We start from the raw sequence: 19,200 nt of genomic DNA on the forward strand, positions 1-19,200 counted from the left end.
TTTTTTTTTTTTTTTTAAAGATAAATATAACTATATGCTCAAAATAAACCATTGATTGTTGTCATTTGGGCTTGGGCCCAAGCCCAAATTATCAAGAGCTTCGAATTACGGCTTAAACCCAAGCCCAAACTATCAAGAGCTTCAAATTAGGGCTTGGGCCCAAGCCCAAATTATCAAGAGCTTCGAATTAGGGCTTTTCCGAGAGAAAAAGAAACCCTAATATAATGTTCTCTTTGTTGGATGATCAGGCTTTCTGGCGGTAGTTTCTTTCTCGCTGAAGAAGAGCAGCAGATTCTCGCAGGGACACGGTAATGGCGCCCAAAACCCCTAGAGTTACCAGAAACCCGGATCTAATCCGAGGCGTCGGTAAGTACTCGAGGTCTAAGATGTATCACAAGCGAGGTCTTTGGGCCATCAAGGCCAAAAACGGCGGAGTGTTCCCTCGTCATGATGCCCAGCCAAAAGCTGATGCCGCAGTCGAGAAGCCGCCGAAGTTTTATCCTGCCGATGATGTGAAGAAGCCCCTTGTTAACAAGCGCAAGGCCAGACTCACGAAGCTAAGGTATGGCGACTTTGTTTGCTCGCTCAATTTATTATTGTTATTATTTTGTTCTGTTTGATTTTTAGTGCTTTGAGGTCTTACTCTTATTCCGGTCGAGAAGCTTTGGGATTTGTAGATTGAGGTTTTACTTTAATTTTGTTCTATTTGTGATTCTAGAGCCAGCATTACTCCCGGTACCGTGTTGATTATCCTTGCTGGGAGATTCAAGGGGAAGAGAGTTGTGTTTTTGAAACAGCTTCCATCTGGGTTGCTTCTGGTCACTGGTGAGTTCATTCAATTGTTTGGCGAAGTATTAAGTCATTTCTTTCTGTCATCTCGAATTATTTCTTCTATGTATTGTTTGCATTTTAGAAGTTTTCCTGTGATTTAGTTTGCTTTTTCTTGCGATTTAATTTGTTTTGCTGTCCTCTTTAATGGAAACGTTTGCCTTTACTTCGTTCTGTGAGTGCATTTGCTGAAGAACTTATTCTATTGCATACTTTCGTTAAAAAAATACCCAATGTTGATTAATTCTTTCTATTGCTCGTGATTTCAAAATGTATTCAGGCAAATAGTTTAAGCTATATCCCTTACCTGTTTACCTGGAATTTGAACTTTTTAATCCTGAATCTTGGATTTAATGTTCCATTCGAGTAGTCAATGTGAAACGCCACCAGAAGTCAGCTCATGTTTTCTTATGAAAGTTGGTGTGCTTTTTAAGCATTAATGTAACGTGTCCTTTATGACTATAGGGCCTTTCAAGATTAATGGTGTTCCTCTAAGACGGGTGAACCAATCATACGTCATTGCAACATCCACCAAAGTAGAAATCTCTGGAGTTAACACCGAGAAGTTCGACGACAAGTATTTCTCCAAGGAAGTTCAGAAGAAGAAGACGAAGAGTGAAGGCGAGTTCTTCGAGGCGGAGAAAGAGGTACCAGGACCTGCATTGCACTTCTATGATGCCCCATTGTCGTAGTTGTTTTAGCTGTCGTAATTATTTGATTCACACTTCTTATTCTAGGAGAAAAGTGCTCTCCCAGCTGACAAGAAGGATGACCAGAAAGCTGTGGATACACCATTGATAAAGTCGATCGAGGGTGTTCCGGAGTTGAAGGCGTACTTGGCAGCAAGATTTTCTCTCAAGTCTGGAATGAAACCTCATGAGCTTGCCTTTTAGATAAGGGATTTGTTTGTTTTTTGTTCATCTGAACTCGTTCACGACTTGTTACAGTAGTTGCCTGTCCCAATTTTTTATTCGAAATGGAGATTCCATGGTTCACAATTCCTCTCTTTCTTTTTGGAATACATACATATATACATACATGTATGTATATATGTATGTATGTATGTATGTTGCATGATTTGTTTAATGTTCAAATAGGTTCCTTTGATTGGATTTCCTTTTTGAATTTCTTATGAAATCTGACTATTAAGAAGTCTTTTTTGAAAATTATAGAACCTCCCATTATAACCTTGGTAGAAGTTGATGTCATAGATATCTCTAGTGTTTGAAACTTGTGGCTTTTTTTTTTGACATCATTTTGAACCATTTCAATTTATGAACGATTTCAATTTGAGTTGTGACCTTGATAGTGATAATAACTTGTGTTTGGAGATTTGCAATTTGTTTTTACTATGGAACATGTCTTTCTATGATGATATAATAATGTCGACTTTAAGTATAAATTTTCGTGAATGAAAATAGTGTTCGTTCTTCATGATTTTTTTCTTAATTAACTCATGTGAGATTATGTCAACTCCTCCTATAGTTATATACTGTGAGCCGTCAACTTCTCCCCCTACCAATAGTTATAGTTATATACTATGAGCGGTCAGAGCTGTCAACTTCCCTCTCCCCCTACCACTTCCCTTCTCCCCCTACCAATAGTTATATACTATGAGCGGTCAGAGCGGTGAGCGGTCAACTTCCCTCTCCCCCTACCACTTCCCTCTCTCAGCTGTCAACTTCCCTCTCCCCCTACCAATAGTTATATACTGTGAGCTACCCCTACCAATAGTTATATATTGAGCTCCCCCTACCAATAGTTATATATTGTGAGCCGTCAACTTCCCCCTACCAATAGTTATATACTGTGAGTCGTCAACTTCCCCCTACCAATAGTTATATACTGTGAGTCGTCAACTTCCCCCTACCAATAGTTATATACTATGAGCCGTTGTTGTTACTCTCTTATTTGCATATATAACACCTCTTTCAAAATCTCTCTTTCGAAAATCTTTGCCTTCGTTTTCTAAAACCTTATTTTTAAACCGAGGCCAGAGGCTCGAGCATACGTCGCTTGGCTAACAACGAATTGACTTAACTCACTTGTTGCTGGAAAGTGAGTGCCGAAATCGCAAGTCCGCTACCATCAAAAGTGCGATTGTGACAACTGGTCTCACTCATCCTCAACGTTCCACAAAATTTATTTTTTATTGCAAAATAAAGAAATAAAAAATAAAAATATACAAACTAAAATTAATATTCAGTAGCATCTAGAAATTAAGATCTAAATAAGTAAGGCTAAATTTACAGTATATATATACAAGGAAAAAATTGAAATGGAAAGGAAATATATATATATACGGACGGAATAATTGGGCTCCTTGGGACACGGTGGCTCAGACAAATAGCCTGAGGTTGCTTCCGGAAAGTTTGGGCCTTTTCCTCCCTCCTTAAACGCCTAAAGCTTAGAAATTATAGAAAAAGGGCGAGCGATTCTCCTCCTCCTCCTCCTCCTCCTCCTCCTCCTCTTCTCTCTGCTAGAACCTTCCGCGCTTTCTCTCTCCAATTAGGGTTTTTCAGGGTTTATCATATCCTCCATTGGCTATCATTCAATTTCCCATTTCAATTCCTTCTCCCACCTACCTACCTACACACCCAGTTTGATATACACCCTTAACCCTCTGCGTCACGTACCTCCAAATGGTTCGCTCCGATGGCCTCAGGCTCATCCGTTTGTTGGCTCGTCGGTCCCTCACACCCCACCTCCCTCGCGAACCCTCAAGCTCCGTATGTCGTCTTTATCTGATTCTCTCTCGTAATCGTGTTGTTGATTTCGTAATTTTCTGTGATTTTATTTCGAGATTCGTTCTTTTTAGGTAAACGACGCGATTCTTCAAGGGAGTTGTAGGCGATTCACTTCTGGGGTTTGCAATAAATCCGTTGTTTTTGGAAATTGCTCTTCGAAGAATGGTATGTTTTTGTATTTGTACCCTCTTTTTTCTTATTCGTTAAAAGTTCTCTTTGGAATTGGATTAATATCTTGCTCTTACCATTTGGTTGATTGATCTTTTTTAAAAAAAATTCTGTGGTGCAGTGAATAAAAAGAACTGGTTTCAGTTGGGAGCTCTTGGGGCCAACCATGGAGAAGCAAAATTAATTCATGGCACTGGTACGATGCTATACATAATTCAGATTTCATTTATGTACTTCCTATCATGTTCTCTTCAATTGATTTCCTCTGTTGCATCCATAGCTGATGGGCGTTATGCCTATCCTTCCAGTTCTAGTTGGTGTAGTTTGATATCATTGTTGCATCAACAAGTTACGCCTATTATATGCTATCAATTTTAGATCACAAACGTGTCGGGAATACTTAAAAACTTTTTATCATTTATGTACTTTTTGAATCAGCACGAATGTCTGCTAGAGATTATTATGATACGCTGGGTGTGAACAAGAACGCAACTGCATCCGAAATAAAGAAAGCATACTACGGGGTAAGTTAGAAGTTCGGCATTTGGTGACTGATGATACTCTGAAAGCCGTTTTCTTTAAATTGAAAATTAGATTTTTTCGGGCGAATCTGTTGTTAAGTCTTGCTGTTACATTATAGTGAATTGAACATTCTTCTTTGGCAGCTAGCAAAAAAGCTTCATCCAGATACAAACAAGGATGACCCCGATGCTGAAAAGAAGTTTCAAGAAGTTAGTAAGGCTTATGAGGTAATAATCCCCATACATCTATGATTTTTTGCAGAGATGTGTATATAAATGTGTCTTTTCTTCTTTCTACAATTCAAGTTTTTAAAGTTCGTGTTTTAATGGTGTTAGGTTTTGAAAGATGAGGATAAACGCCGACAATATGATGAGGTATGGTTTTGAATTCCACGTAAATGTTTTTTCCCCGTAAAAGGTCAGCATTCAAGATTTAAGTTGCACTTATTCTGTTTTCTATACAATGTCATAGGTTGGGCATGAAGCCTTTTCACAACAAGACCATCACGGTGGCTTCCCTGGTGAAGGCTTTGACCCGTTTAGTGGAATGTTTCGGGGATTTGACGTAAGCCAATCTTCTATTGAGTTTCTTTTGTAACGTTTTTCCCCCTTGAAAGCTTACAGTCTTTTTCATGTGTTCTCCTGCATGTGGCGATCAGTTCTCTAATATATTTCGCCAGAACTTTGGTGGAGAAGATATCAAGGTGCAAGTCCTATCTGGTTATATGCTCTGAGCTTCATTCTTAGGCAGCACACTTATTATTGTTGGTTTTTGTTGGTAGGTTACTTTGGAGATATCCTTTATGGAAGCTGTCCAGGGATGCAGAAAAAATGTGGCATTTAATGCTGCTGTGCCATGTGATACTTGTGGTAGGCAAAATCTATTCAATTCTTGAAATTTTATCTTCTAGTTGACTGCCTCGAGTTTTTGATAAGATAAGACTTGATTTTGCAGGTGGTAGTGGTGTTCCACCTGGAACTAGACCCGAGACATGTAGACGCTGTAAGGGCTCAGGCATGGTTAGTTTTTTCTGTTGTTCTATTCCGTTAGTCATTTTCCATATGAATGTAGTTTTGTGAGATCTAAGACATTTCATTTATCACTCTCGAACACTAGACGTATATGCAAACTGGCCCATTCAGAATGCAAGCTACTTGTTCGCAATGTGGTGGAAGTGGAAAAATTGTATCGGTATGTTGCACTTTTTGTTTAGAATCGTTTTACAAATTAATCTTACATCGTGAAATTCTGGTTTCTCATTTTTTCTTAAAAAAAAACGTTTCAGAATTTCTGCAAGTCTTGTAATGGAGAACGAGTTGTGAGAAGATTGAAAACGGTTAAGGTGGACGTAATGGCAGGTAAGTCTTCCTGGTTTCCTTACAAGGTGAAATCTTATAGATATTTCTCAGAAATCCTTTTCTGCACTTGTGGACAATGTTAGATTGGTGTTCTTGATGGCTTATACAGGGATAGATGATAATGAAACTATGAAGGTGTTCAGGAGTGGAGGTACAGATCCTGATGGAAATCAACCTGGTGATCTATATGTTACTATTAAGGTGACTTCGATTTCTCATTCATTCGTGCACTCTTTCATTTGATATCGTTGTCTATTTCTCCCTTGGCTGATGTGTCGACCCTTCTGTTTTTTTGGGGAAAAAAAAGGTTCGCGAAGACCCCGTTTTCAAAAGAGAAGGCTCTGACATTCACGTAGATGCTGTTTTAAGCATCACTCAGGTAGTAATTTCTATCTTTTCTTCTTAATTTGATAAGCAAGAAACCAAGCTCTCATTGAGAAACGTGTAAGACTCTACATGGGCATAAAACGTGTCGCCTAAAATAGGCCAAACCGAAAAGAGGGCCTCCAATCCAAAAGAATATCCTATAACTGTAGTATACCTTTTTATATCGAATTACTGCATTTATTCGAGCGATCTACAACTGTCGAAAATTTCTTTTTTGCCTACCTCTATCTCGATAAGCTGAAGCCAATGCTCTTATTTTCTTTTGAGTAATAGTTCACCTATCTGGTATTTTCGGTGCAGGCTATATTAGGAGGCACTATCCAGGTTCCGACTCTAACGGGAGATGTTGTCCTTAAGGTAGGCAGTATGTTAATATTGAAATCATGCGTTATGAGTATTGTGGGTTTAATGCCAGATTGATGATATTGAGTTGTAATTATTAGGTCCGTCCTGGCACTCAACCTGGACAGAAGGTTGTTCTGAAGAAGAAAGGTAATGTAGCCAATATCATCTTTTTAGGCTTCTTGATGGCATTGGAAAGAGTTACAATAGACTTGTTGGTAGCATCAAATGTTTTTGTTTCTAAAGGGGCACTCCAAATTGAGAGTCTATGCTAGACATGATGTTCTGTTCTGTTCTGTTCTCTTGCAGGGATAAAAACGAGGAACTCGTACTCATTCGGCGATCAATACGTGCACTTCAACGTCAGCATACCAACGTGAGTCCACCTGTTCCCGCAACTCTGTTGATATTGTCGATATTCGTCTCGTCTTTAGTTTTTATTGATGGTATTTGTGTGTTTCATCCTCAGGAGTCTTACTCCAAGGCAACGCGAATTAATCAAGGAATTCTCGAAGGAAGAGCAAGGAGAAGACGAGAAACGCACCGCTGCTGGAGCATCTGGCTAGATGCAACATTCCAAGAGGTATTCTTTTTTCAAAAAAAAAAAAAAAAAGAAAAAAAAAAGATCAACATCCCATTTTGTTGTAGCAAACTCTCTGAGTTCTAGAAAGGAAAGAAAATGGTATGGTTCTTGTACTATGGAAATAGCAAGGAGCCAGCCAGTAGTAGGGAAGTTTTGTAGGAGTATTCTTGGTTGTATTTAGACGTGAGACGAACGCGATACGGTAGAAATACTGTAGTTTACGTTGTATAGACATAGACTCGGTTATTTCTTTGCTTTTATTTATCATAATGGGGGCATGAATCAATGTCCTCTACATTATATATCTTCTTTGTTTGTTTCATTTGTGCGTGTTTTCCAGCTAGGTATTGCCTTACACAATGATGTATCCAATGATGTCTTATTTTTAAATTTGCTAAAATTATATTGTACTTACTATGTGTAATGGTGATGTACTATATAGTTTTGTGTACATCCTCTGATGTTATATATAATTTTGTGTACATCATCCAATAGGAGCGTTTCAATAAAAATCCAATGATTATCTTGCATGCTCTGTTAACTTAATAAGTATGGCGACAATAAGTATTGACTACTCGCCGTACCTGCATGGGTGCGCGAAGTGAACCATTTCCTTCCCAACACTGATATGAGACAAAGAACTATGGTTAAGGTGATTGACTGGTTTAAATCTTTGTATGAGCATGCATAGATGAATTAAGCAAAGAATAGGGCGCTAAAGCTAGAATAATTTTTATAACGAAGTAGTAAAGATGTTTTCTAGTATCAATAGATCATGAGATGATATGCGATGAAAGAACCAAACCCTAATGCTCCAAAAATCAAATTTTTCCGTGTTCGAGAGCAGGTGAATTAGGGTAAATTTTAGATTTACTATAGTAATAATTATACAGAGTTGTTTACTAACAAATGAATATGTAGATTTACTATAGTAATAAAGTTAAAGTAAAAAAGTATAGAAAAAAAAAAAAGAATAAATTGAGACTTTAAACTAATAATTATAATAATAAAACGCTTAAAATTTGATGGAAATGATAGAATATTGAAATTTGAATATTTAAAATTCAGGATATTATAGTATGAAATATTATTGAATTTATTAATTTTTTTTATCTTTTTAATAAAATTTATAGTGATGAAATATAAAATATAAAAAACACAATATTCATATGTGAACTTCAATTATCTTGATTTAAAAGTAATAAAAAAAGTAGAAATTGAAATTATTATAAGTTTAGGGATTTCATTGATTAAACTTATAAATTTTATGATTTAAATGAGTTGATTTTTTCTTATTAGATTTTAATTGATTGAAATTGAAGAGTATAAATTGATATTTTTTCACTAATTTTAATCAAATTTATCATCAAAATAATTTGGGAACTCATTAAAATATTATCACAGGTGGCAGAATATTATTGGCTGTCAAAAACTGCCACGGATTGGAATCCTCAAACAGACCAAACAAACAAATCGGAGCGTCCGAAATCTTCGAAATCCAACGGTCATCCATCACGCTCCTAAAATCGAAAAATTTAAGAACCTCGCGCTTTTTCTTCAACACACACACAACACAACGCTTATATCTACACCTCCAAATCTCCATTCGCCACAACCAAAGTCTCAGATCACATTACCAAAACCTTCAAATTTTGTCATTCCAATTCACCCGAATGGCTCGCACCAAGCAAACCGCCAGAAAATCCACCGGAGGCAAGGCTCCAAGGAAGCAATTGGCCACTAAGGCTGCTCGGAAGTCAGCCCCAGCCACCGGTGGAGTGAAGAAACCTCACCGCTTCCGTCCTGGAACCGTCGCACTTCGTGAGATCCGTAAGTACCAAAAGAGTACAGAGCTTTTGATCCGCAAGCTTCCGTTTCAACGATTGGTTCGTGAGATCGCTCAGGATTTCAAAACCGATCTGAGATTCCAGAGCAGTGCCGTAGCGGCGTTACAGGAAGCAGCAGAGGCCTACTTGGTAGGTCTGTTTGAAGATACGAATCTGTGCGCGATTCATGCCAAGAGAGTCACGATTATGCCAAAGGATATTCAATTGGCAAGGAGGATTAGAGGGGAAAGAGCTTAAATTCGTGGATTGATAATTTCTTTTGGTGGTTCTGTTATGTTTATGGGTTTGATTTTGTGGCTTAGGGTTTAGATCGGTTGCAGATTGAATGTATATGGGGATCTTGAATCCGAATTTCTCAATGAATTGCTTTCTGGACTGCAAATTGTTCCATTTTGATGTTCATTATAGATCGTTTCTTTCTTGGATGCAAAATTATTTGAAAGAATAATTTGATCTTAAGATTGTTTTGTTGAAGGGTGAGATTAATGTAGTAAGTTGAATTTAATTAAATTTATGAAATTGTTAAAATATGTGTAAATGGAAGGTAATATGGAAATATAAAAAGGATTTGAAATTAAAATATATTATTATTTTTTCATCCAATGAAATTCTAACAATAAAATTGAATTATTTTGTAATTAAAATAAAAAAAGCTTTTAGGCGGTAAAATTGTTCCCTCCAAATAGTTGAATAATGAAAGACGAAAAGAAAAGGCGGGGATTTTTCCACGTGGCAAAATATTATTGCTTGTTTGTTTCAGCCACGGATCGCTATCTTTGAACGGACCTAACCCGTCGAATCTCACCGTCCAATTAACAATCCAACGGTCATCCTAGAAAGGGAATTCAGCAAATTTCCACCAAAATTTGAAATCTCCCGCTTTTTTTTTCATCCAAATCTCTATAACTCCGCCTCCAACCCTCGCAGTTTCTTCACCGCTCAATTGAAAATTATCACTTCGGAGCTCGAATCTTCAAAATTTTGCTAAACTAATCGGTTCGAATGGCACGCACCAAGCAAACTGCCAGAAAATCCACCGGAGGCAAGGCTCCCAGAAAGCAATTGGCCACCAAAGCCGCCCGAAAGTCAGCTCCAGCCACCGGCGGAGTCAAGAAGCCCCATCGTTTTCGTCCTGGAACCGTCGCACTCCGTGAGATCCGAAAATACCAGAAGAGTATTGAGCTTTTGATCCGAAAGCTTCCGTTTCAACGATTGGTTCGTGAGATCGCACAGGACTTCAAAACCGATCTGAGGTTCCAGAGCAGTGCCGTGTCGGCGCTTCAGGAGGCGGCAGAGGCGTACTTGGTCGGTCTGTTTGAAGATACAAATCTTTGTGCTATTCATGCGAAGAGAGTCACCATTATGCCGAAGGATATTCAATTGGCTAGGAGAATCAGAGGCGAAAGGGCATAGAGGGTTGGCTTGATTGTTTTGCATCTTTCTGTTTTACTACTTTTAAAATGCCTTCTCTGATCCAGGTTTAGATTCTGCTGTAAATCTGCTGCGTTCTTAACTACTATCCATGGCTAGATTCTAGGTCACAAGTATATGAGATTTCAAAAATCGGAGTATTAGATGGATTTGCCCTTACTTTGCTCATTGTAGTTTGATGAATCCAATTAGTTTTCGTTGCACTGAAATGATTCGGTTCTATAATTTTGAGTCTTAGATTTCTCACTCGCAATTCTTTTTCTGCTTGAATCTTGTATTCGATATGAATCAAGGTCTGCTTGAATCTGGTATTCGATATGAATCCATGTCTGTTCTTCCATGTGCTTGGCTTAGTGTCACAATAGCACTTTTCTTAGTAACGAACATTAGGATTATGCGACACTCACTTCTAACACCAAGTGAGTCAAGTCAATTTGTGTTTGCGTCTCTTATGATCGGACAAATCTAGACGTGATTTCCTCTTACGGTCATACAAAATCACAGGGGAGTACTTGACAACTAGTCACACCCATCTAGTACATTTTGAATTGATTTAGGTTTTGTAGGTCTAAACATGATTTCGTCGAGTAGTCATACAAATAGAAAATACAATGGCATGACATAGGCATGTAGCCACGGACAACATGCTCGAGCATGACCGTGACATTTAGTAGGCACTCGTCCTTAAGAATATCTGTCAGCATTATGTGTTGGTTTGTTGATTGTATGACTTCCATTGAAGCCTGGAGAAAGTAACATATCCTTTTTCATCAGCTAAATGCTTTCCAACTGTTTCACCTGCACAAAAAACCACAGCCCAATTAGAAGTAGAAACCAAAAATTGCATATAGCATTGGAAGTGTGCATTGGGTTAGGAAGACAGTGCAAGAAAGCATGAGTTTGCTCTCATTTCATCTCATAAAACCAACATTTTCAACCCCATTAAAACCCCATTATTCCTCTTCAAATTTCATTTCAGGTCAAGAATGAAGCCGGGAAGCTTCAAACCTCTGCAATTTCTAGTGTTCATGATAGCAATGACATGCTTTGTGGAGCCAAGCAAAGCCAAGTTCTGTTCGAACAGCTTGATTTCCACGTTGGTTCAGCTCATTCCTTGCAAGCCATCACTGTCGCCATTCAGCCCCATGCCACCAAGTCTTCTCTGTTGCCATGCGCTCAAGACTCTCGGCCAGCCATGTCTCTGTGCAGTGTTGGACGCCCCCCCTGTTTCTGGTATTGATTACAACGTGGCCATGTTGCTTCCTCAGAAATGCGCTTTGAATTTCCACCCATGTAACTCTTTCTTCTTCTTCAATCTCTCAACATTTTTTCTGGTTGTTTTTGTGTTGAAGACTCTACAGAAACTTGATTTTGTTCTTGTTCTTGATGTTCTTATGCAGGTTTTTAGAAGATGGAGGATGGTGAGGTGTTTGAAGATGATGAATAAAACTGCTTGTTATGTTTTGATATCATGTGGTTGGATATATGTTTTATGAAAAAATAAATGTTTGTTTCAACTTTCCAATCGAAATTTATAGAAAGTCGAAGTTTCATGAATATTGAGTTAAGATGTCTATCGTTCGAAAGATTCATACTACTTTAAATAATGTACCTTACAAATTTCTAATTATTTTATTTCATCAATCTCCTGCCTTACTCAGATTCCGATTACAATTCAACTTCACCTTACTTTTAAAAAATATTCCATGTGTTACTGTATTTTAGTTATTAATGTAACCTATATTATGGATAAGTAAGATTAAAAAGTGGATTAAATGGGCAAGACAACGGGGAAGGGAAGCTCAACATAGATATTGATTTGAACAAAAGAACTCAAATCAAACCCGTACCAGAAACAAAAAAAGAGATGGAATTCCAGATTGAACAGATGACCGACCTACAAGAAAACATATTGTAACGACCCTAGCCCACTGCTAACATATATTATTTTCTTTGGGCTTTCGCTTCGAGGTTTCTTCTCAACATTTTTAAAACGCGTCTGCTAAGAAGAGGTTTACACACCCTTTCTTACACGTATTGGTTTCATTACCATATAATCTTGTAGTGTAGTCAAATAGGTAATATAATTAAAGTTTAAATTACACCCAAACAAGTCAAAGATGGAATTTTTTACTCATGCTCACATGATTCTTCACACCATTCAAACGTTTCTCTTTTGGTAATTTTCAAATGCTCAAAAAATTACCATATATGTGTATATATAGTCCCATTAAAAACCAGTTGTTTCTTCCAGTTTTCACCCAAATTTGGTAACTTTTCTTGGCCAAAAGAATGACAAGTTGAACTTGTTGACTAATTGTGCTGTTTGGCCTTCTTAAAAGCCACCACTCCTCCTGGTTCTCTTCTCAAAGCTAACACTGTGCTGCTCTCATGGAGTTCTCCCTGTTCTTCCTTCTGCTTTCCTGCTTTTTCTTTGGTAATAATCACAAATCTTTCCCTCTTTGATCTCTTTCTCTGTGTTTTGATGGATGTTTTTGTGTTTCAGCCACTGATGCAGCAGTTTTCAGTTTGGTGAACAAATGTAGCGACACAGTATGGCCAGGAATCCAACCAGGAGCAGGGAAGCTTCAGCTAATGAACGGCGGATTTCAGCTGAAACCCGGAAAGACCGTAACGATCAATGCACCTACAGGATGGTCAGGTCGATTCTGGGGTCGACATGGCTGTTCCTTCGATGCCTCTGGCAAAGGGACGTGTGATACAGGCGATTGCGGTGGCGTAATCGAATGCGATGGGGCGGGAGGTGCCCCACCTGCTACACTTGCAGAGTTCACCTTAGACAGTCCTCAGGATTTCTATGATGTTAGCCTTGTTGATGGCTATAACATGGAGATTTCGATATCCCCCTCCGGTGGATCGGGGAGTTGTCGAACAGTGAAATGCCTGTCGGACTTGAATCAACGATGTCCTAAAGGATTGGAGGTGAAGAAGAAGGGTGTAACCATTGCTTGTAAAAGTGCGTGCTTGGCTTTCAACACGCCGCAGTATTGCTGCACCGGGGCATACGGTAGCCCGCAGACGTGCAAGCCGACGGGTTATTCGAAAGCGTTCAAGTCAGCTTGTCCAATGGCTTATAGCTATGCATATGATGATCCAACAAGCATATTTACATGCCAGAATGCAAACTATTCAATTGTCTTTTGTTGAATTGGATCTTATATAGAATTTCTAACATATAATACAATTACACAGACAATCTTCGTAGAATCCTATAACTTTAAACATAGTAAACAACGTTGTTTTGTTTTTGTTCTTTGATCTTCATGTTCCTTAAAGCTTTACCTGTGGTCTGTACAAATCAAAACCAAGCTAAAATATACGTGTTTCTTCTTGTTATCGACTCGAGCACAAGCACGCGCATTTCGCATTCGTATCAGTGAGGGTCTGCACCAAAACAAATACAGAGCTTTTCATGAGACAAAAGTGGCAGTTGGATCATCATCATGTGATTCGATTAACTTAAGGTTGTCTTCGACTGTTACCTTGACCTGTCTCTGCAGGCCTTTAATGTATTCAACGGCCAATTCCAGCATTTCAGCTTTGCTCGTCTGCTGCAAGGAAAGATCGATCGATCGATCGAACGATTTAGTCTTTAAACATTGAAATTGTACGACGTTAGAACGATGTATCATCGAGGGTCAGGATAATTACTTTATCCATGTCAGGAAACAGCTCTTGTAGTTTCTTCATTCTGTCACTAATCCGAGTTCTTCTATTCTAAAAATGCAAAAACTTGGAGATTTAAGAATTTGAATGCAGTTAATCAGTGTAGGACAGCGGGTTTGATCGAAAGAAGACAGGGTTTACCCGCTCGGCAATGCTTCGTGGGTGCGTGGCGCATCCCCGTTTAGCTCGAATTTGGTGACGAATAGGATGTTCTTGAAATCTAAAAAACTTCTCCACCGGATCATTGTTGAAAGTTATAGGAAAGCTCAAATGATGAGCCAATCCACTATTGTTATTTTCATAACCAGCATTCTGCAGAACAAAGAACTGTTAAAGCTAAGCCAAACTTGCAGGTTTAAACAACTCACTACGTTGCATTGTACCTGAGTTTCGAGCACGATCGATGTCGGAAACATTCGCCCATTGTTATCTCTACCTCTTTTTAAGTCCTTGATTGCAGAGTTATGCCAAGAACTGTTGAGGAAATCGTCATCATATTGCCTCGTCGTATTGCCTGCGAGTCGACATGAGGTCGATCCTTTTGAGGTCGATCCTTTTAAAACCCATTCATTCTAAACTATATAATTCACGATATAATCAGTTTACTACTCTCACTACCGACTAAGAAACTGTCAGATCTCACATCGTTTAGAGAGTAGAACAAAGCATTCTTTATAAGGGTGTAGAAATCACTCCCAAGCGTTTTAAAACCTTGAGGGGAAGCCCGAAAGGAAAAGCTGAAGAGAACAATATCTACTAGCGGTGGGCTTGACCTGTGCCAGTAAGGTAGTTGGGTCCTCAAGGGGGTGAAGTGTGAGATCCCACATTTGTTGGAGAGTAGTGGGTTTGGGTTGTTACAATGATATCAAAGCCAGACATCGAACATTGTACCAGCGGTGGGTTTGAGTTGTTACAATGCTATCAGAACCAACCAAACACAGAGTACCAACCAACCGTGGGTTTGAGATGTTACACTGGTATCAGAGCCAGGAATCGAGTAGTGCACCAACTATGGGTTTGGGCTGTTACTATGGTATCAGAGCCAGACACCAAGCAGTATACCAGCGGGAACGCTGGTCCCCAAGGATGTATATATTACGAGATTCCACCTTACTTAGAGAGAGCTGGATCATATCTTATAAGGGTGTGAAAACCTCTCCCAAGTAGATGCGTTTTAAAACCTTGAGGGGATACCCGAAATGGAAAGCCCGAAGAGAACAATATCTACTAGTGGTGGGCTTGACCTATTACAAATGGTATTAGAGCCAGGTTGTGGTGTGTCAGTAAGTACATTGGGTCCCAAGGGGGTGAATTGTGAAATCTCACCTTAGTTGGAGAGTAGTGAGTTTGGGCTGGGCTGTTACAATGATATTAGTATACTAGCAGTGGGTTTGGGCTGTTACAATGGTATCAGAGCCCGCCAGACATAGAGTACCAAAGACAGAGTACCAACGGTGGGTTTGAGATGTTACAATGGTATCAAAGGCAGGAACCGAGTAGTGTACCAGTTATGAGTTTGGGCTGTTACAATGGTATCAAAGGCAGGAACCGAGTAGTGTACCAGTTATGAGTTTGGGCTGTTACAATGGTATCGAGAGCCACATACTAGTGTGCCTGCCGGAATGCTGGCCTACAAGGGAGTCAACTATATGTATTTCCATAGAATTTGAAGCAATCAAGTTATAAAAAACAAAGGGTTTAGACAAAGAAATATTACCATTTTCAGCAGTAAAATGAGAGAAAATCCCAGCAGGAGAGCTATTTTGCCTGAAAAGATTACCGGAATTCCTCGCACCCAAATCCAATTGCATCGAGTTATTCAAATTCATAACCCCCAACGAGTTCCCAATCTGATCTCCACCACCACAATTAACCATCGAACAAGATCGATTAACCACCACAGGGCTCGTAGATCGAATGACCCGATAGTCCTCTGCCCCACTACCGCCGCCGCCATTGTTACTCGGAAGAAGACCTTCAGTTCCATCGAGGAGATTCGCAAACACAGAGGTCGGAGCAGACCAATAGCGCATAAGCCCACCAGCGCTATGGATATTCGTGGAATCGCAGTCCATAAAATCAGGGTATGCCTCTAAACTGTTCGACGAAATTCCAAACCCTAAAAATATGAAATCGGATGAAACCCAGATGATCAGCAAAACCCAATCTGAAAAACAGAGCATAAAAAACACAACACTAAGCTTAATCTACAAACAGGAAGAAAAACATTCAATTCAGAAATCATCATTTTCATTCCATTTTCAATCTTCTCACCTCAAGAACTTCCAAAATTCAGAGAAGAACACGAAGAAATTTGGCTGAATCAGAGAAAACAAAACAGAGTATGAAGCAGTTCGAGCAGTAAAACACTAAGGAGTCTTCGAGTGAAGAAGAGAAGAAGAAGAAGATGGAGCAAGTAGCAATGTCCCATTAAGGCACATGTTCGTTCAATTTAAAGGGTTAATGTTTCATAATTACCCTCCATTCACATAATTATTACGTAAAATGCCACTAACGAAGACCGAAATCTTGGTCCGTGACGTCAGATTCTCGTTGACCAAAATGGAAATCCTTCGCCCCCTCGTGCTTTCTAATATTTTTTAAATTATTAAAAAAAAACGCGTTTAATTTTTAAAATAAATAAATTAATAAATTAATTTTTTTTTAAGATTCATGCATAATTCTTATTCTAATATTAATTTTAAAAACAATGAAATTTTATTATTAGAGCTAAAATTGATACCAATTATCAAATTCTAAATTAAAAAATATATAATATATTTTTAAAAATTCAAGAAATAAATAAATATTTTAATTGAATGATACTCTAAATTTTCCAAAAAATATGCTTAGAAATTTTCTTCCCTGAAAAAAAGCGTTGACTTTCTCCTAAAGTTTGAAAACAAGGACATTTCAAATGGATAAAAATTGAATAAATCCAAAAATAATTGACTCGGCCCTTAACTCGCCGAGTCATCCTTCAAAAAAGTCAACCCCACACAGGAGTCAATGCTACAATTATTTCACCATTTCTTCTCATTATTATTATTATTATTATTATTATTATTATTATTATTATTATTATTATTATTATTATTATTATTATTATTATTATTATTATTATTATTATTATTATTATTATTATTATTATTATTATTATTATTATTATTATTATTATTATTATTATTATTATTATTATTATTATTATTATTATTATTATTATTATTATTATTATTATTATTATTATTATTATTATTATTATTATTATTATTATTATTATTATTATTATTATTATTATTATTATTATTATTATTATTATTATTATTATTATTATTATTATTATTATTATTATTATTATTATTATTATTATTATTATTATTATTATTATTATTATTATTATTATTATTATTATTATTATTATTATTATTATTATTATTATTATTATTATTATTATTATTATTATTATTATTATTATTATTATTATTATTATTATTATTATTATTATTATTATTATTATTATTATTATTATTATTATTATTATTATTATTATTATTATTATTATTATTATTATTATTATTATTATTATTATTATTATTATTATTATTATTATTATTATTATTATTATTATTATTATTATTATTATTATTATTATTATTATTATTATTATTATTATTATTATTATTATTATTATTATTATTATTATTATTATTATTATTATTATTATTATTATTATTATTATTATTATTATTATTATTATTATTATTATTATTATTATTATTATTATTATTATTATTATTATTATTATTATTATTATTATTATTATTATTATTATTATTATTATTATTATTATTATTATTATTATTATTATTATTATTATTATTATTATTTTGGCCTCTTATATTTTGTTCAATTGCTCGAGTTTTCGTAGTCTAAACTTGATTAATAGGGGTCAAAGATGTGAATAAATAAAATAAAGAGAAGAAAATAAAATGTAAGAAATTACGAAAAAAAAAGTTTTTAATTGTAGGTTGACTTCAATCATAACGTGTACCGTGTTAACGTAATCAATATTAATTCAAGTCAAAAAAATATTACCATTGCTAATTTGCCGGAGTCTTCACCATCAAAATATTAAAATAAGATTAAAAATAAACGTTTCCTACCTAATTTTTAATTCCTATTAAAGTGACTAATTAAACAAACGATAAAGTCAACTAATTCATTAGATCAAGAGGACGTCATTAATAACAGCAATGCAACGATGAACAATGTCGCTTTATGATTATATAAGATATATAAATGTGAATTAAAAATTTCACGTAGTACCTACATGAGCATTTATTTATTAAATTAATTTTTATACTAAATTAATTTTTCTTCCCCCTACATATATGAATAGTTAATAAATGCATTAAGAAAATGATTATTTATATAAACAAATAAAGAAAATCTACGAAAGATTAGTTTTAAAAGATTTAAAATTAATTAATTTTAGGAGACATTTCACCTTCTCATTTTCTTTATTATTTTTCTTATTATTAAATTTTTAGTTCGGTCGAATTGAATAATAAATATTGATAAATAATAATGAATGACGAAACTAAATTTTTAAAAATGAACTAAAAAATTATTTAAAAATGAACTAAAAGGTAATTTAAGATGTTAATTTTAATTAGAAGAGTCTAAACCTAAAGAACACTAAACACAAATATTTAATAAAATGTTCCACTTAATTGATTAGGATCCTAATTTTAATATTTATTTAAATTAATTTATGAAAAATAAAAAAAATAAAAATAATGAAGTCCTTTAATCCTATTTGCTAAGATGACAAAAAAAAAATTAATTATTATTTTATTATACTTAATTATTGGACTTAATTATTTTATTATACTTAATTATACTAAAAAAAATTATTTTTAAAGTAGAATGATTATTTTAATTTCCTTTTAATTTTTTTTTTTTGACCTTTTCGAAGAGATGTTAAAAGTCATTTAAAAAATTAATATAATTATTTTTTCATGCATTGTTATAGAGGAGAATAAAGGGTTGAAATTACCTATTTATCCAATACGTTCATTTAAAAGTGAATTTTTAAATTTATTATTTAATTTAAAACTAAATTATTATAATTAAAGTATACTCGATTATTAAAATTCAGACTTGAAAATGAGACATTATGAAGAGTCAGCCAAATCAGTTTAGCCAACTTAATGCGACCATTTACTATGTTTGGATTTTTTTTTATAATTTAATTATCTAATTACCATCTATTTAATTATAATTTCTATACGGTCAAA

The 19,200-nt window shown here is 35.6% G+C and overlaps 6 protein-coding genes across 8 annotated transcripts; 5 read left to right on the top strand and 1 right to left on the bottom strand.

Annotated features, from left to right (window-relative positions):
- The first annotated feature begins 248 nt into the window (after positions 1–248).
- LOC111778092 (large ribosomal subunit protein eL6z) lies at positions 249–1,826 on the top strand. The gene is made up of 4 exons (XM_023657737.2): positions 249–562; positions 719–825; positions 1,294–1,475; positions 1,566–1,826. The coding sequence occupies exons 1-4, from the start codon at positions 312–314 to the stop codon at positions 1,719–1,721; spliced, it is 696 nt and encodes a 231-aa protein (XP_023513505.2). The 5' UTR covers positions 249–311; the 3' UTR covers positions 1,722–1,826.
- Positions 1,827–3,198: 1,372 nt separating this feature from the next.
- On the top strand, positions 3,199–7,257 carry LOC111779384 (chaperone protein dnaJ GFA2, mitochondrial). Its single transcript, XM_023659548.2, has 18 exons — positions 3,199–3,557; positions 3,647–3,740; positions 3,865–3,939; positions 4,182–4,267; positions 4,409–4,492; positions 4,601–4,639; positions 4,737–4,829; positions 4,924–4,968; positions 5,047–5,134; positions 5,220–5,284; positions 5,382–5,456; positions 5,551–5,623; positions 5,733–5,824; positions 5,931–6,002; positions 6,311–6,367; positions 6,454–6,502; positions 6,662–6,728; positions 6,822–7,257. Exons 1-18 carry the CDS (start codon positions 3,471–3,473, stop codon positions 6,916–6,918), a joined length of 1,338 nt encoding a protein of 445 aa, XP_023515316.2. The 5' UTR covers positions 3,199–3,470; the 3' UTR covers positions 6,919–7,257.
- A 1,254-nt stretch (positions 7,258–8,511) lies between these two features.
- Positions 8,512–9,172, top strand: LOC111778793 (histone H3.2). Its single transcript, XM_023658767.2, has one exon. It carries the CDS (start codon positions 8,609–8,611, stop codon positions 9,017–9,019), a length of 411 nt encoding a protein of 136 aa, XP_023514535.2. The 5' UTR covers positions 8,512–8,608; the 3' UTR covers positions 9,020–9,172.
- A 528-nt stretch (positions 9,173–9,700) lies between these two features.
- Positions 9,701–11,333, top strand: LOC111778454 (histone H3.2). The gene is made up of 2 exons (XM_023658290.2): positions 9,701–10,198; positions 11,193–11,333. Exon 1 carries the CDS (start codon positions 9,785–9,787, stop codon positions 10,193–10,195), a length of 411 nt encoding a protein of 136 aa, XP_023514058.2. The 5' UTR covers positions 9,701–9,784; the 3' UTR covers positions 10,196–10,198; positions 11,193–11,333.
- Positions 11,334–12,554: 1,221 nt separating this feature from the next.
- On the top strand, positions 12,555–13,381 carry LOC111778199 (pathogenesis-related thaumatin-like protein 3.5). Its single transcript, XM_023657889.2, has 2 exons — positions 12,555–12,650; positions 12,720–13,381. The coding sequence occupies exons 1-2, from the start codon at positions 12,605–12,607 to the stop codon at positions 13,379–13,381; spliced, it is 708 nt and encodes a 235-aa protein (XP_023513657.2). The 5' UTR covers positions 12,555–12,604.
- Positions 13,382–13,470: 89 nt separating this feature from the next.
- Positions 13,471–16,308, bottom strand: LOC111778794 (transcription factor bHLH130). 3 transcript variants are annotated; one of them, XM_087118934.1, is made up of 7 exons: positions 16,175–16,308; positions 15,618–16,019; positions 14,284–14,414; positions 14,042–14,212; positions 13,886–13,951; positions 13,717–13,785; positions 13,471–13,618 (listed from the first exon to the last, which is right to left on the bottom strand). In XM_087118934.1, the coding sequence occupies exons 2-7, from the start codon at positions 15,973–15,975 to the stop codon at positions 13,568–13,570; spliced, it is 846 nt and encodes a 281-aa protein (XP_086975060.1). In that variant the 5' UTR covers positions 15,976–16,019; positions 16,175–16,308; the 3' UTR covers positions 13,471–13,567. The 3 variants fall into 3 exon arrangements, with proteins under 3 accessions (XP_086975060.1, XP_086975061.1, XP_086975059.1); XM_087118935.1 differs by having other exon boundaries at positions 13,717–13,782; positions 15,618–16,067; XM_087118933.1 differs by having other exon boundaries at positions 15,618–16,067.
- Between the last annotated feature and the right edge of the window lie 2,892 nt (positions 16,309–19,200).

The sequence above is a fragment of the Cucurbita pepo genome, chromosome 17 (genome assembly GCF_057944985.1).
Source record: "Cucurbita pepo subsp. pepo isolate OVF chromosome 17, ASM5794498v1, whole genome shotgun sequence".
NCBI classification, from domain to species: domain Eukaryota; kingdom Viridiplantae; phylum Streptophyta; class Magnoliopsida; order Cucurbitales; family Cucurbitaceae; genus Cucurbita; species Cucurbita pepo.

Excerpts from the sequence above, each read along its gene's own strand:
- LOC111778092 (XM_023657737.2), top strand. The coding sequence starts at position 312 with ATGGCGCCCAAAACCCCTAGAGTTACCAGAAACCCGGATCTAATCCGA. Across the intron at positions 563-718 it reads GCCAGACTCACGAAGCTAAG|AGCCAGCATTACTCCCGGTA; the intron begins GTATGGCGACTT and ends TTGTGATTCTAG. Across the intron at positions 826-1,293 it reads TGGGTTGCTTCTGGTCACTG|GGCCTTTCAAGATTAATGGT; the intron begins GTGAGTTCATTC and ends TTATGACTATAG.
- LOC111779384 (XM_023659548.2), top strand. The coding sequence starts at position 3,471 with ATGGTTCGCTCCGATGGCCTCAGGCTCATCCGTTTGTTGGCTCGTCGG. Across the intron at positions 5,457-5,550 it reads GAAGTGGAAAAATTGTATCG|AATTTCTGCAAGTCTTGTAA; the intron begins GTATGTTGCACT and ends AAAACGTTTCAG. Across the intron at positions 6,368-6,453 it reads CGGGAGATGTTGTCCTTAAG|GTCCGTCCTGGCACTCAACC; the intron begins GTAGGCAGTATG and ends TGTAATTATTAG.
- LOC111778793 (XM_023658767.2), top strand. The coding sequence starts at position 8,609 with ATGGCTCGCACCAAGCAAACCGCCAGAAAATCCACCGGAGGCAAGGCT.
- LOC111778454 (XM_023658290.2), top strand. The coding sequence starts at position 9,785 with ATGGCACGCACCAAGCAAACTGCCAGAAAATCCACCGGAGGCAAGGCT.
- LOC111778199 (XM_023657889.2), top strand. The coding sequence starts at position 12,605 with ATGGAGTTCTCCCTGTTCTTCCTTCTGCTTTCCTGCTTTTTCTTTG. Across the intron at positions 12,651-12,719 it reads GCTTTCCTGCTTTTTCTTTG|CCACTGATGCAGCAGTTTTC; the intron begins GTAATAATCACA and ends TTTGTGTTTCAG.
- LOC111778794 (XM_087118934.1), bottom strand. The coding sequence starts at position 15,975 with ATGGACTGCGATTCCACGAATATCCATAGCGCTGGTGGGCTTATGCGC. Across the intron at positions 14,415-15,617 it reads TCATTTTACTGCTGAAAATG|GCAATACGACGAGGCAATAT; the intron begins GTAATATTTCTT and ends GTCGACTCGCAG. Across the intron at positions 14,213-14,283 it reads CGATCGTGCTCGAAACTCAG|AATGCTGGTTATGAAAATAA; the intron begins GTACAATGCAAC and ends TTTGTTCTGCAG.